We start from the raw sequence: 13284 nt of genomic DNA, 5'->3' as shown, positions 1-13284 counted from the left end.
AAATCGAAGGTGAGTCCGCGTTAATCACGGCAGGTTGATCTCTACGCATGTTCAGAAACCATTGATGAATTTCGATGCGTGTGCATAAGCCAAACGAACATGTCAGGACTTTTGGTTCCGGGTTTTTGATATCGCCCAGGTCGTTTGGTGTTTGGGCTGGCCGAAGACGCGGCCGCTGGCCGAAGACGCGCTTGTCTTGAGATCAAATTGAATCTGAAAGTTAATACACTCATTTTTATAAGAATATTGTTGTTCCAGCCGAGTCTGAATGTTCTTGTTTTTCGCCTATTTTTGGCTGAAAATATTTTTGGGAATATTTTCAGATTATAGCGTGTGGTATTTCTGTTTTCGAACCTGTATTCAGGGTGTCCGAATGGTGATAAATGAATTTTAGAATTTTAGATTTTTATACACTGCTTTCAGTACTTTTTACATTGCCGAAACTACTCTGAATACGAATTTCCAATGCATTACTTACGACAGCCCCACAATTTATTACTAAAGTAGATTTGCCTTTCACTTAACAAGCTAATACTGCAGCACGTGTTTTTATACTTTCACATTACATTGCACACGTGCGGGTCAATTTTTCGTGCACTGAAGGCTGCGAATTCGGAAACTCTACTTCGGTTCAGTGTCAAAATCTCTTGTGCGCATTTATAAGGATCAAAATTCGAATTACCAAGAGGTATAAGATGATTAAGGGTAAGATACGATGAGAAGCCATGTAATGCACGATGAAATTTCATTTTTGGGCTGGTAGGTTTTTGAAGCGAATTTTCGACTGTCTCCTATTGTTTTCACGACGCGAGTCGTATTCCCTATTTCTAGCTACTGGACTGTTTCTTTCCCAGTAGCTCGGTATCTTATAAATCAAGGAAATTAAGACTTTGAAGGCGGCAGGCTGCGTAATCCATTCGTTTTTTTCCCATAATGCTTGTTAAGCATATGTTTTGATTTAACATAATAAATTTTCCATACTGCTTGTCACGGTGCCCGGCTAGCTCAGTCGGTAGAGCATGAGACTCTTAATCTCAGGGTCGTGGGTTCGAGCCCCACGTTGGGCGCTTATTTTTCTTTTCTTCTTTTCTTTTTTCCTTTTCCTTTTTCCCCCCCAACTTTCTATCTAATTTTTTTCCTTAATGCTTTTAATGTTTTTTGACCTTTTAATATTTATTTCATATCATACGCACAAAAGACTGCCAGATTACATACGGCGATCACATGGACCCGACGCCGGGCGCGTGGTAGAAAATTCTGATCCTTCTGGTTAAATTTATCATGACCTCGACACTGTTGATATTTTGCGAGCAGTAAGGTATAACACTGTTGAAATCATCTGAATGCATGATGGTGAGAGACCTTCTAAGACTACTAAGGTAACTGAGAGCCCGGTGTACATGTATTACTTTGACTCAGTTAAAACTCCGAATAATTTAAGCAGTCGAACATGTAACGAGAAAAAATAAGCGATAGTCTTGTTGTGAGGTTTTCTAGAGGTGATGTACGAAACTTTTACGTCTCCATTCTCGCCAGCGAATCGTCTTTTTGTCCAGTTTGTGCCTCAGGAATGAATAAAGTATTTGAGTATGTAAAGTAAAATTTCAACCATTTACTTGAATTGTTGCGAGACATTCTTTGGGTGACAACACTGGAATTGTTCGTCATTTGCACAGGAGAAAACTTAAGGAATTTTCATGCAATTAGCTGATTAGACAGTTTTTCTATTCGTGGACTGTTTTCAAACGACACGGACAAAATAATTAACATAGCTGATGCTCGTTCCGTACGTAAACAAACAAAAGCTGTGTCACGCAATACGCGTTATTATTCTACCGGTCACGTCAACCATCGTAAAGTCGAGCGCGCGACCAAGTTGATTTTGAAAAAATGATGCGCATTGTGTTTAAGAAATAGCAAGCATGCACCGTGTTTCTATCGAGTTTTAGTGTAAATCTACTAGCGTTCTATCATGAATTCCTTTCTCTGATTGGCTACGCTACTCACCATCTATTCTGCGATAGATAGTGAGTAGCCTAGCAGTGTGCCCCTGTTAACAAAATGACGGCCGCTTCTTGGCGTTTTCGAAGTGTCTGTGAAGAGGATTTAGATTAAGTTTTGAACGACTAGTAGTTTTATACTAAAACAATTAGATTATTCCCCCTCGATTTCTATCGCGCGATAGAAATCGAGAGGGAATAAGCTAGTGTTTAAAAGAAACACGATTTTTAACCAATCAGCGCGCGTATTATCTTAGGACTATTTTCTAAAATAATTTAAAGCCACTTTGTTTTACTTTTCTTGCTTAGATCCATCAAAAGCTTCCTTTCGCAAAAGTAAGTTCCTTTGAACATCACAATCCAAAGAAATTTGCTGCCCAATAATTAATGTGACGCATGAAACTAAATTAACCACTTAGAAAATAATTATAACTCTGGATTCGTTTGAGTTAACTCAAACGCAGATACAACAGCTGAATAATATGATTTAATTTTTCTTCAACTTCACCTTTTTTTTATTATTCCAATCTTGCGCCCATGGAAATAACTTTACACTGAAGTCGGCAAACTGCAGCGCTTTCTTCGCTACTTTCGCCGCATGTCGGCATCGTCCAATGAAAACCAAGAACACGAGGCGGCGGACGACTGTGAAAGAAACACCGACAACAGTCAAACAAGTCCCGAAAATGAGGACGGCGACGAAAAGAGAAAAACCTGCGAAAACCAAGGATCCCGACCGAGCGACTACTTACCTCACCTGCCGCGCGAGGAACCACCGGACCACGCTGGCGAGGTGCTGGCGGCTTACGGCTACGTGTTAGGAGATTCGTTAGGTAAAGGTTCCTACGCAGTTGTTAAAGTGGCATTTTCCAAGAAACTAAAGCGGCAGGTGGCCATAAAGATCGTCCTGAAGAAAAAGGCGCCTGAAGATTACATTACGAAATTTCTACCTCGCGAGATCTCCGTCATGAAACAACTCAGTCATCCGAACATCATTAGACTTCACGAAGCCATTGAAACAAGCTCGCGAATTTACCTTGTTATGGACATGGCGGACGGTGGCGACTTGCTCGATTACATCAAGACGAACGGTCCGGTTAGCGAGCCCGAAGCGCGCAAGTTTTTCCATCAATTGGTCGACGCCTCGGAATACCTTCATAGTTTGGACGTAGTGCACAGAGATTTAAAATGCGAAAATATTTTATTGGATCGCAACAAAAACATCTTGCTTTCGGATTTTGGCTTTGCCAGGACTCAGCCCATGGAGTACGACACAGGGAAAAGGAGGTTGAGTATGACGTTCTGTGGATCTTACGCTTACGCGCCGCCTGAAATTCTTCGTGGTATCGCATACGATGGAACTCGTTCGGATGTGTGGAGTCTGGGAGTTGTGCTGTTCACCACGCTATGCGCAAAATTACCTTACGATGACTCAAACCTCAGATTGCTAATGGAACAGGTAACAGAAACTGCATTGTCTTATAATTGAGTTAATTTGCTTGATTTAGGCTAATCGATTCTCGTTTGAGATTGAAAAAAAGAAAAAATCTTCGTGCCGTTTAGAAGCGGTAGAAAATGTTTTAGCTGTTTCAACTGAGTTCTGCTGCATGATGCAGTATTTTTTCAATATGCATTCCAGTGTTTCAGTATAGCGTTGCCGGCCAAGCGGCCCATAATATCGAAAAACTCGCTACCACATTTTCCGGGCGGGGTCTTCACAAGTATCGTGGCTGTAAGTAAGTCATAGGCTTGATTTAGACCAAGTAGTTATTTTACAACCTGAATGAGCGTTGTAACAAAATTTATACCGTCTTGATCGACCCTGACTGAGACTAACTATTTCAGAAATCTTTTATGAAATGCTATGGTCTTATGCCTACTTTGTGCCTTGTCAGGTCTCTAAGACAGTCGTTTTTCCCAAGAAGCGGAACGTCTCCGAGGAAGCCAAACATCTCATCTTAAAGATGCTTCGTGTCGAGAACGAAAGAATTGACATCTCGGGAATCAAGAATCACCCATGGTACACAGGTAAGAGGATGAACGAATGGCTGAAGGAGGGCAAGAAAAACGAGATCCTTGTAAAGGACAAATCGCACGACTCGGGATTGGGAAATGAGGCTGAAAGCGTTACTCAGGACATGAAGGAATAATGAGCGAGTAAGAAGGTACGGGGGAAGTCACTGGTAATATCTAAGAACATGATCTGCTTCCAAAAGCAACCAGAATCCCGAAGGTACGATTTTGGTCGGACTTCCAAACTGGAAAATGTCTGCCTGATAAAAATACGCAAAGGTGTACGGTTTGATTAAGGGAATACAAGTGAGCAAACGACGGAATGACCCACACGCAAGTCACCATCATGCAAGACCATTAACGAAGGCAGAAACGTGTGAGATTTTGAAAGAAGCGTGAGACAATTGAGAGAAAAGACCGAAAGCTAGCTTTGACAGGCAATAATTCAGGAAAGCTAAATAAACAACGAACAATGTGGTCTCAAGCGTTGTCTCTTCCCATCTTGAGTTATTAAAGAGCAATCGTTTTTAATTTCGGTGATTTTATCATAGACACTCACGGACAATCATTCAGTCAGTCGGTCAGTCGGTCAGTCGGTCGGTCGGTCAGTCGGTCGTTACGGGTCCGTCGGTCAGTCGGTCGGTTGGTCGGTACTGGTCGGTCGGTGAGTCGGTCGGTTCAGTCGGTCGGTCGGTCCATACTGGTCAGTCGGTGGGTCGGTACTGGTCGTGATCGGTTTCAACCTACTCGTTCTGAGCAATTTTCCCTTGTACATGCAAGGGGAAGAGTTTTTTCCGCCCCTTTCAATAAATTTAATCTGTGGGAAAAGCTCCAGAACAAGTTTTTGTCAATCACGAAAGTCGATCGAACGACAGAATAATCAATCAGTCAATGATCAGTCAATCAGTTAGTCAACCAATGAAACCCTAATTCAGTTGATTACACAACTAGAAACATAAACTAAACACAATGGTAGCAAGTGCTAAATATCACCTTTATTATATTTAGTTTGATCGTACAGTGTAGTAGTGACAAATGTTTGGTAGCTAATTGCATGGATATTGCCACACTATTTCACGATCGGTCACATTACAAAACTGAAAATCGTACTGTACACTGAAATAGACGACTAACGCAGCTGATTATCATAATATGTAATTAGGGTCGGTCATTTTCTTCCATTCAGTTGATGATTTTCATCCATCTGGCATGAAATCTTTGAAATTTCTTTACAGATTAAAGAAAGCATTCAATGTTCTTTTAAAATTACGGTCATGTAAGACATTATTATTAACTTTTAGTTGGGCAAAAAACATACTGCTCTCATGTAGGATTTTATATGAAATCGTTTGAAGAACAGCCTCGCCCCTGAGACACTAAGCCTCTCGCATGCGAGGGTCAGGATTACTGAGTCACTAGAATCATAGCTATCAATCACTCGTTTCAATTCCAGTGCTGGAAGTCCTTGCTTAATTTAAAAGCGCTCACTATGTAACTCACTCACGTGCTTCTACGGAACAAGCGCGCGACGTACTTGCGAACTCACTTTTTACGATAACTGCAGAAATTCTCGCGCGCTCACTGGCTAATTTTCATTATCAATAAGCGGACAGACACATGAATTTATAATTAATGCGATGCGTCAACGAGCGAGAGCTGACAATTTGACAATTTGTTATCGTAAAAAACAAATTGACGTCAGTTTTTCATGGGTCTGTCCGGTTATTGACAATGAATTTCGTCATAACATTGTCAAAGTAGTCTGCGGATCCACTCGGCTATCGCCTCGTGGATCCACAGCTTTGACAATGTTATGACGAAATTCATCATCAATAACAGGACAGACGCATGAAAAACTGATGTCAATTTGTTAAATCTGGCTTACTTACTACGTCATAGTTGCCACTAAAATGTTTCTAATTTTTTAAAATGTAAGGGAATGTGCATTATGTTGCTTAAGCAACGTGAGCACCTTGGCTATCACAAACTAGATCTGTTCGAATTCTTTTCTTCACGCCTCTAGTGTTTGCCCTGATCTACTATTTCCCATTTTGATTTGAGTTCCATCGAATCCATTGTTAATTGGAATTTCCAGCATTCAAAACTGCAGCCATGATACCAGCAGTAATCAAAAACAGTGAAGATTTTACAGAGGTGGCAAACCCTTTTGGATTCCTAGAAATAGATTATAGTGCTAACGTCAGAAATATCAATAATATTTTTTACGATAACTGAAGAAATTCTCGTACTCTCATTGGCTGATTTTTATTGTCAATAAGCGGACAGACACATGAATTTATAATTTATGCGATGCGCCAACGAGCGAGAGCGAGTGCGAAAGCGGACAATTTGACAATTTGTCATTGTAAATGCGTCTGTCCTGCTATTGACGCTGAATTTCGTCATAACATTGTCAAAGTAGTCTGCGGACCCACAGCAATGTTATGACGAAATTCATGATCAATAACAGGACAGACGCATGAAAAACTGACGTCAATTTGTTAGCTTTATGGTGACTTTACAATAAATAATGAACTAAGCTGAAAACCAATCGACATCTATCTTCCGATATCAGTTTTCAATTGGTCTGTACTAACAGCGTTTGTCCCTTTTTTAAATTCTTTTTTTTTTTTCTTAAGGGCTATCTGCTTACGGCAGTATTTTACTTGCCTTTTTGTATTGCGGGCCGGCATGCCAATGAGTAGTAATCAACATCAAGCTGGCTTTATTAGACGATCATAATTATGTGCACCAGTTTTAAGATTTATTATATTCGGACCACCTATCTCTCTAGCCTAAATCCTTAAAAGGATTCAATCCCAGGGCCTAACAGAGTAGTTATACAAACATACACTACACTCTACGCACTATCATAGTAACCAAACATCAATCATGACAAATGACTGAGCGCTTCGAATTCCTTTGCCCATCAACGCAAGAGCCATCGTGCACGCACTTACACTGTGTAACTATCGATACTAAGACTGACATTAAAATAGTTTCTTTAATTTAGAAGTTAAGATATGACCTTTGCATGCCTCTTACACTATGTACAGAAGGTAAAACTAACCTGCAATTTTTGTAGTGAATTATTGTCCTGTTCCTGTAGCCAGCTTCCTTCAGAAAAAGACATTCACGAGAGAGCGGATGATCAGCGCACAAAATATGGCGCACGTCACTGCCAAATAGAGATGGATGGAAACTAGATCAACGGCTGCTTCAGTTCCGTTTAATTTCAGGACAATACAATGCAACCGTATCCGGGAAAAGCACTAATAAAAAGGTGGGAAACGATAAAGCGTATAGCAAACGATAAAGCGGAAAACCTCACGCTCATCTGACAGCAGAAAAATATTATTAATTCCAAAATTTGAAACTACGGTGTATACAGGAAATAGACAAAAACAACCATAACAGTGAGCTTTTCATCCTAGCATTGACCAGGAAACATTTAAAACAATTTTTTGTATTTATTCATTATGTCTTTGCCTGTTTTCTTTCCCCTTTGGAGGGGGGTCAGTGGGGGGACGGTTTTGCATCCAATTGCAGTTGTAAAACAAGTGGTTGAGAGAGGCACATAAAAACGTTAGCAAAAACAAAGACAAATAAATTACACACAACTGAGTTATAAATTCTTACTCCGGGTCGTCATGACAACTGACGGGTATTCCTATGTTTGTTGCGTCATCCTGGAGCTGCTTGATAGAATCTTCCCCACACCTTTCACTGTAAACATGTCAGTGAACGACACAACGAGTCAAAAATTAAACCCTCTTGTAGGTAGCCGAGTATTATTGGGTCTATATCTGTATAATATATGTAGTATGGGATAATCTGTATCATATAACGATTTTAGTCTCGCCTTTCTCGGCACACAAGTATTGTTACCTTTGAAGACACGCGAAACAGTGAATTTCCTAGTTACACAATGTATACTGTTTATGGTTCAGGGTGTTGATGTAATGCACACATATACATCTACAGCAAGCTCGCCTGAGCCGTTTTTGTAAGATTTTCATTAAATGAAACCATGATCGAAATGCAGTTATAGTGAAGGGGTGTCATCTTCTGTAACTGATCAAGAGCAAAAATAGGCTCTCGTTACATTTGGATTTAGTATCATCATTTTTGCCTCGCTAATTCGATTAAATATGGAAACGTTGACGGATGAAATTTACCAGCTCTTCAACTTATTCTTTTGATTTTGACCTCGTTATATGATCCATGTAAAATTTGAGACTAACCCGTTGTTATATGTGGGACTCTTAATTAATTCCAAAAACAAAAAGAGGAAAACGTTGCCATCAAAATGTATTAAATCGCTAAGCGATTTTGTACATTTATGACCTCAACAACGTGTTTGAGTGCTTTTTTGCGTGGCAAAAGGTAAAACAACATACACAGATTTTACAGGAAGTATCTACTTTAAATCTCTCTGGTGAGTTTAACGGGAATATATATGCCTCTGCACAACTGGCGCAAGGTTTCTTACTGGGACCTTAATGCTTTGCAAGAAGGTGAAGTGCGATGGCTGGTTTGCAGTGTCATGCCATCAAAAATAAAAATCGTAACCATTCAATAAATTATGTCAAGAAGCTGAGATGTGAAAGATGACTGATATATAAACAACCCCGCCAAGATTTAGGTCTGTGCGGTTATTCATTCGCGCGTAATTCAGAAAAGTGTTTGACCCAAACTTATAGAGCTTTGTATGGAGACGCAATGTTGGTGCCATTCCGGGAGGCACCAACATGGCGGCCGTAAAGTAACAGAAACATCTGCCATTGAGTTTTGCCATCGAAACGAACAGTTATTACTTTAGAGCTCTGACACATTGAAATTAATACTTCCTCTAAAGCAAGAACTGTTTATTAAGCAAAAACTTGGGCAATAACTAATCTTTTGACCTACTCGAGAGCCTTTTAATGTCACGCAACGCATAAACTTGGAAATTCAAACGCTTTATTACATAATGAGGAACCCAGCAGGGCTTAAACGTTGCCAAACGTCAAGTCTTGAAAGGGTCTTGCATCTGATGAAACTGAAACTTCAGAGGAAGTGATAATTTATTTATTAATTCCTTTATATTTATCTTTTACTTGTATTTTATTTTGGAAAATGATGACGTCACATGAACAGTGTTTTCCGATGATAGCTCGAGTATAGTACTTGCGGGAGTAAAAAAAAAGTGCAATATGTTTTCATAAGCAAGCGCATAGGCGTACGGGCACCTTCGGACTTGGGTGGCGGTGACTCTCTTGCCCGAAAAATTTACGCCTTGCCCGAAGACGAGATTGTTGAGATCGGGGTGCAAACGCACTCAAATTGCATGAAAAACAAAAAACTTTCACAATTCCCACATCTAATGAAACTGCAATAATTCCAAAAAAAGTTTTTGTACATAAGCAATCAATCGTACCCTATCAACAGCCTCAATCCTACTAAGATCTAAAAACGTATTAGAAGAAAAAACATCAAGAGAAAGTTACTAACTAGAAACTTCATTTACGAGTTTTGGAAATCACGCAAACAGCATTATTTTGCAGTGTTTACTCTTCAAGTGTCTTTGCCCAAATCAATAGCGTTTCGCCCGAAAAATCACATAATTTCCGTAGCTGGGGGCCCCTCGACCCCCCCCCCCCCCTTCTCCCAGCTCGTACACCAATGAGCAAGCGATCAAACGACCACACGATCTAAAATTTGCTGGCTGGAAAACTAAAGTGTTTGCTCACTATTCCGTCCCATTTATTGTATGGATTACGATGATCATCAGCTTGGTAATTTTCTCCACGTGAAATCTTGGCAGCTCGTAATTTCCAAAATAGCTTGGAGAAAAGATAAAAGAGAAAATGGAAACTACTTGTAAGTTTTTTTTGAATTGCCAGTTAATGCATAGCATAATTAGAGCAAAGCTGAAGCTTTGCAATGTTGCCCATGGAGACTCAACGTTTCACGTAACATACCCATCACATCCCATGAGCGACCCTCTCTAATTAAAACCAACATGAAGAGCGAGGGCCCTGGAAACGTCTCTGGTTTGAAATTCAAAAATTGTTGTCGAACTCAACCGTATCTAAAGGTCCCTAAAATGCATCGTTCTTACCTGTCTCTCTTATAAGCTGGAATATGATTTCCCTCTCGAGAAACTCTGGAACCATTCACCATGACTCGTACGATCCCTCGGGCATGCTCTGCAAACTTTGAAACAAAATTATACATTAAAAATTAGATCCGGCAGTGATTAGGAATATTTTTACAACCTGCTCGTTCATTAGTTTGTTCATAAGTTCGTTGACCATTCTTTCTTTCGTTTCATCGTTAAATCCGTTCCCTCTTTCCCACGTTTGCTACTTTTACATGTAGCTATTTACTGAACTGAAGTTGATTAAGGTTAATTATTTAATTATTAACTTCGTTAAAGGCATTTTTAGCTTTCTGATTGGTTCACTGAATCTCGGTTTCCAGTCATACCACTGACATTACACCTGTTTATGACCGTATGACTGAAGCAAGTAAGTATCGCTTATTGAAATTTCAGTCGAAAAAAAAAAATTAAGAGAGATCTTGGGTGAAGCTTTTACTTTTTACATTCTACTTCCTTTGTACATATTTTATTTAACTTACTATGCTAGAGGCTTGACCCCAAAAAGGCGTCGTATAATCGCATTTCTTGCTCCAATTTGGACAGGAATTGTAGTCAATGCCATCAGTTGTATTCCGAGACAAGTTTCCATTTCCACAAAAGGTCAATTCATTTACGATCCATCTAGAAAACAACAACACAAAACCAGAAACAAACAACGATCGGACATCAATTTCTCACTTCTTTCTCAAATTCCAATAATCATCCCCCACCCCCCATCCCCATGCACTACCCCATCTTTTCTGGTCTATCTCTGCCTCAGTCAGTGTGCTCATGAAAAAAGCTTCAATCAGAAAATAAGCATGTACAAGGAAAAAGAAGATACAATGGAAATTTTAATTTAAATACGCTATCTGAAGCCATCACTTATATCAATGCGAAAGCATTTAAGAATTTCAGTGGTGTTAACTCTTTCCTTACCCAGCCATGGTGTCTTCTAAGGTTGTGAAGCGCACGTCAAATTCTGAATAGGAATGCACAGCTTTGTACGTTCCTGACCAAAACAGGTTCTATGAAAGAAGGGAAGAGGAGAACAAAGGAAAATCTAAACAAACTACATCGGGTATAATTATTGAGGTCGGCACAAACTAAGGGGACATTTTGAGTGGACGTGACGCGCGGGGACAAGGCCGGTTGTGTGCATCAGCTGTACGCATAGAACACAATTTCGAGCTGGTGCACACGATGCGGTGTGACAAAATTCAAAGGGCATATCTCACGGGGAAACTGTGGCTGCAACACGTCTCCGGGGAGAACAATTTCCTTCGCTTATACATTTGTCCCCTAATGTGCCGACCTTACAAATTACGAACCCAATTGTTGAGGGTCCTTGTCTTTGTCAGACGAATGAATGAATGAATGAATGAATGAATGAATGAATGAATGAATGAATGAATGAATGAGTGAATGAATGACTTTATTTAAGTGTCAATAGTATTTAGCTTAAAAAAAAAAAACTAATTGGGGACACTATTTACCCGTTTAAGTGCATTTTCTGAATGCTTTAGTAAATATTTCTCTACGCTCTTGGATAACCTCACATTGTGACAGAAGAATCTCGCTTATGTGTCCAGATGAATCTGCGTGACAAACGGGTTTCACTTTGTGTTAGCAGGAAATATTAAAGCAGTAAATAGAAAATAGCTCGTGGTTCAATTCATTAAAGCAAACAGGGAGCACTAATTTATAATTTTTATTATGAACAAGCTGTAAGCTAAGTTTGTTGGCCACGTTTCTTGGTAAATGTCGAAACAGCGGACGGAGGATGAAATCAGTAAAATTCCAAGAACCTTGAGAACTGTCACGACTAGGATTTTGCAAATTATGGAGAATAGATATAAATACTAGTTATACTCGTATGTGTCTCGTATAGGCTGATTATTAATGTCTTAACGTCTTTCTTTACAGTTCAAATATGTGATCTTTCATATATTCACTTGAATTCTTCTCCCTTTACGGGTATATTACGAACTCACAACGTGACCAGCTCCCATGCAGTGGGCATGCAGTGGTCATGGGTTCGAATCCCGTTCAAGCCTGAATTATTTTTGAGACTTTATTTCCACAGCTGCTTAAGCTGTGTACATAACTGCGATGATTATTCATGTTTTTACATGTGTTCAACTTCTGTTAGCGATGCGGGTTGTGACTTTATAGTATGCGGATTTTTAGAACTGAAAATACATACTCAATTAGCGCGCCATCGATGTAACCGGTAAACGAGGGTTTCATACAGCACAATTTGGAACCCAAGGGGCTTCGACCTTTACATAATTCCCACGATGTAGATCTGCAAAGTCAGTCCTCACCTTATTGTAAATCTCCGCCATTCCAACCTCGTCAAAATACGGCTTGTAGTCGTCAAAGGTTAAGTTACAAGGATTCTTGTAAGCAAATGCCCCGTGAAACGTGTTCCAGATCTTACTGCAGTTCTTCCAAGTTGTTGAATTCGAGCCAAACTTTTTGTATTGGTAATCATAGCATCTACCGACCACTATTTCTTTAATTCGGGGAGTTGTGCCTTTGTCCTGAACGCTCGGGTGTACCGTGATGCTCAGAAGAAGAAACAGGTTAGCCAAGGATGCAAAATCAGCCATCTTCACGATTTCACAACTCCTCAAGATCACGCAAATGCCTTGTACTCAACATCAACTTATTGCCAAGTAGATCAGTTCGTACCAGCCAGAGATCGTCCCCAATTCTTGGAAAACCGAACCAATTCTAAGATGAGTCTGGTCGCAATCGGGTCATCTACTCGCCACTTTGATTGACCTTGATTCGCCAACGGTTTTAGTGGTTTAACCTGTAGGCTTTTGTCGATTTTGCCAGCATAATTTTTGCCATGATTTATCAAACCGAGCATGATTTTTATTTTTTATCTCAATTTAGCACTGCTAGCATAATCTGGCTTTTCTGACCTTCACGAAATGACGTAATTTTCCAGTTACGAAAGGCTGTTCTGGAGTTGTTAGAGATAAGAAAACCGAACGCAATTCAGCCAGCAGTTAGTGTTGCGTGATTTGTCTGAAGGTCATAAGAACTTCAGGGAACTGTTTTCCAGACCTTCAAATTCAAATAAAAATAGCAGGCGTCAGCTGTGCATGCAACCTCGCATGACAAGATCAGCTT

General features: G+C 39.9%; 2 protein-coding genes and 1 non-coding gene across 4 annotated transcripts; 2 read left to right on the top strand and 1 right to left on the bottom strand.

Annotated features, from left to right (window-relative positions):
* Positions 1-994: 994 nt before the first annotated feature.
* On the top strand, positions 995-1067 carry Trnak-cuu (transfer RNA lysine (anticodon CUU)). Its single transcript has one exon. It is a non-coding gene; the product is annotated as a tRNA-Lys (tRNA).
* Positions 1068-2515: 1448 nt separating this feature from the next.
* On the top strand, positions 2516-4363 carry LOC110043685 (testis-specific serine/threonine-protein kinase 3-like). Its single transcript, XM_089294141.1, has 2 exons — positions 2516-3459; positions 3896-4363. The coding sequence occupies exons 1-2, from the start codon at positions 2599-2601 to the stop codon at positions 4148-4150; spliced, it is 1116 nt and encodes a 371-aa protein (XP_089150267.1). The 5' UTR covers positions 2516-2598; the 3' UTR covers positions 4151-4363.
* A 625-nt stretch (positions 4364-4988) lies between these two features.
* Positions 4989-13284, bottom strand: LOC110043565 (ADP-ribosyl cyclase/cyclic ADP-ribose hydrolase-like). 2 transcript variants are annotated; one of them, XM_020749035.2, is made up of 8 exons: positions 12465-13267; positions 11077-11165; positions 10638-10779; positions 10117-10211; positions 9746-9838; positions 7653-7739; positions 7084-7191; positions 4989-6188 (listed from the first exon to the last, which is right to left on the bottom strand). In XM_020749035.2, exons 1-8 carry the CDS (start codon positions 12750-12752, stop codon positions 6092-6094), a joined length of 999 nt encoding a protein of 332 aa, XP_020604694.2. In that variant the 5' UTR covers positions 12753-13267; the 3' UTR covers positions 4989-6091. The 2 variants fall into 2 exon arrangements, with proteins under 2 accessions (XP_020604694.2, XP_089150272.1); XM_089294146.1 differs by lacking the exon at positions 9746-9838 and having other exon boundaries at positions 12465-13284.

The sequence above is a fragment of the Orbicella faveolata genome, unplaced genomic scaffold (assembly GCF_042242905.1).
Source record: "Orbicella faveolata isolate gen_17 unplaced genomic scaffold, um_ofav_v1 contig_25, whole genome shotgun sequence".
NCBI classification, from domain to species: domain Eukaryota; kingdom Metazoa; phylum Cnidaria; class Anthozoa; order Scleractinia; family Merulinidae; genus Orbicella; species Orbicella faveolata.
This window is presented reverse-complemented; position numbering and strand designations above follow the sequence as displayed.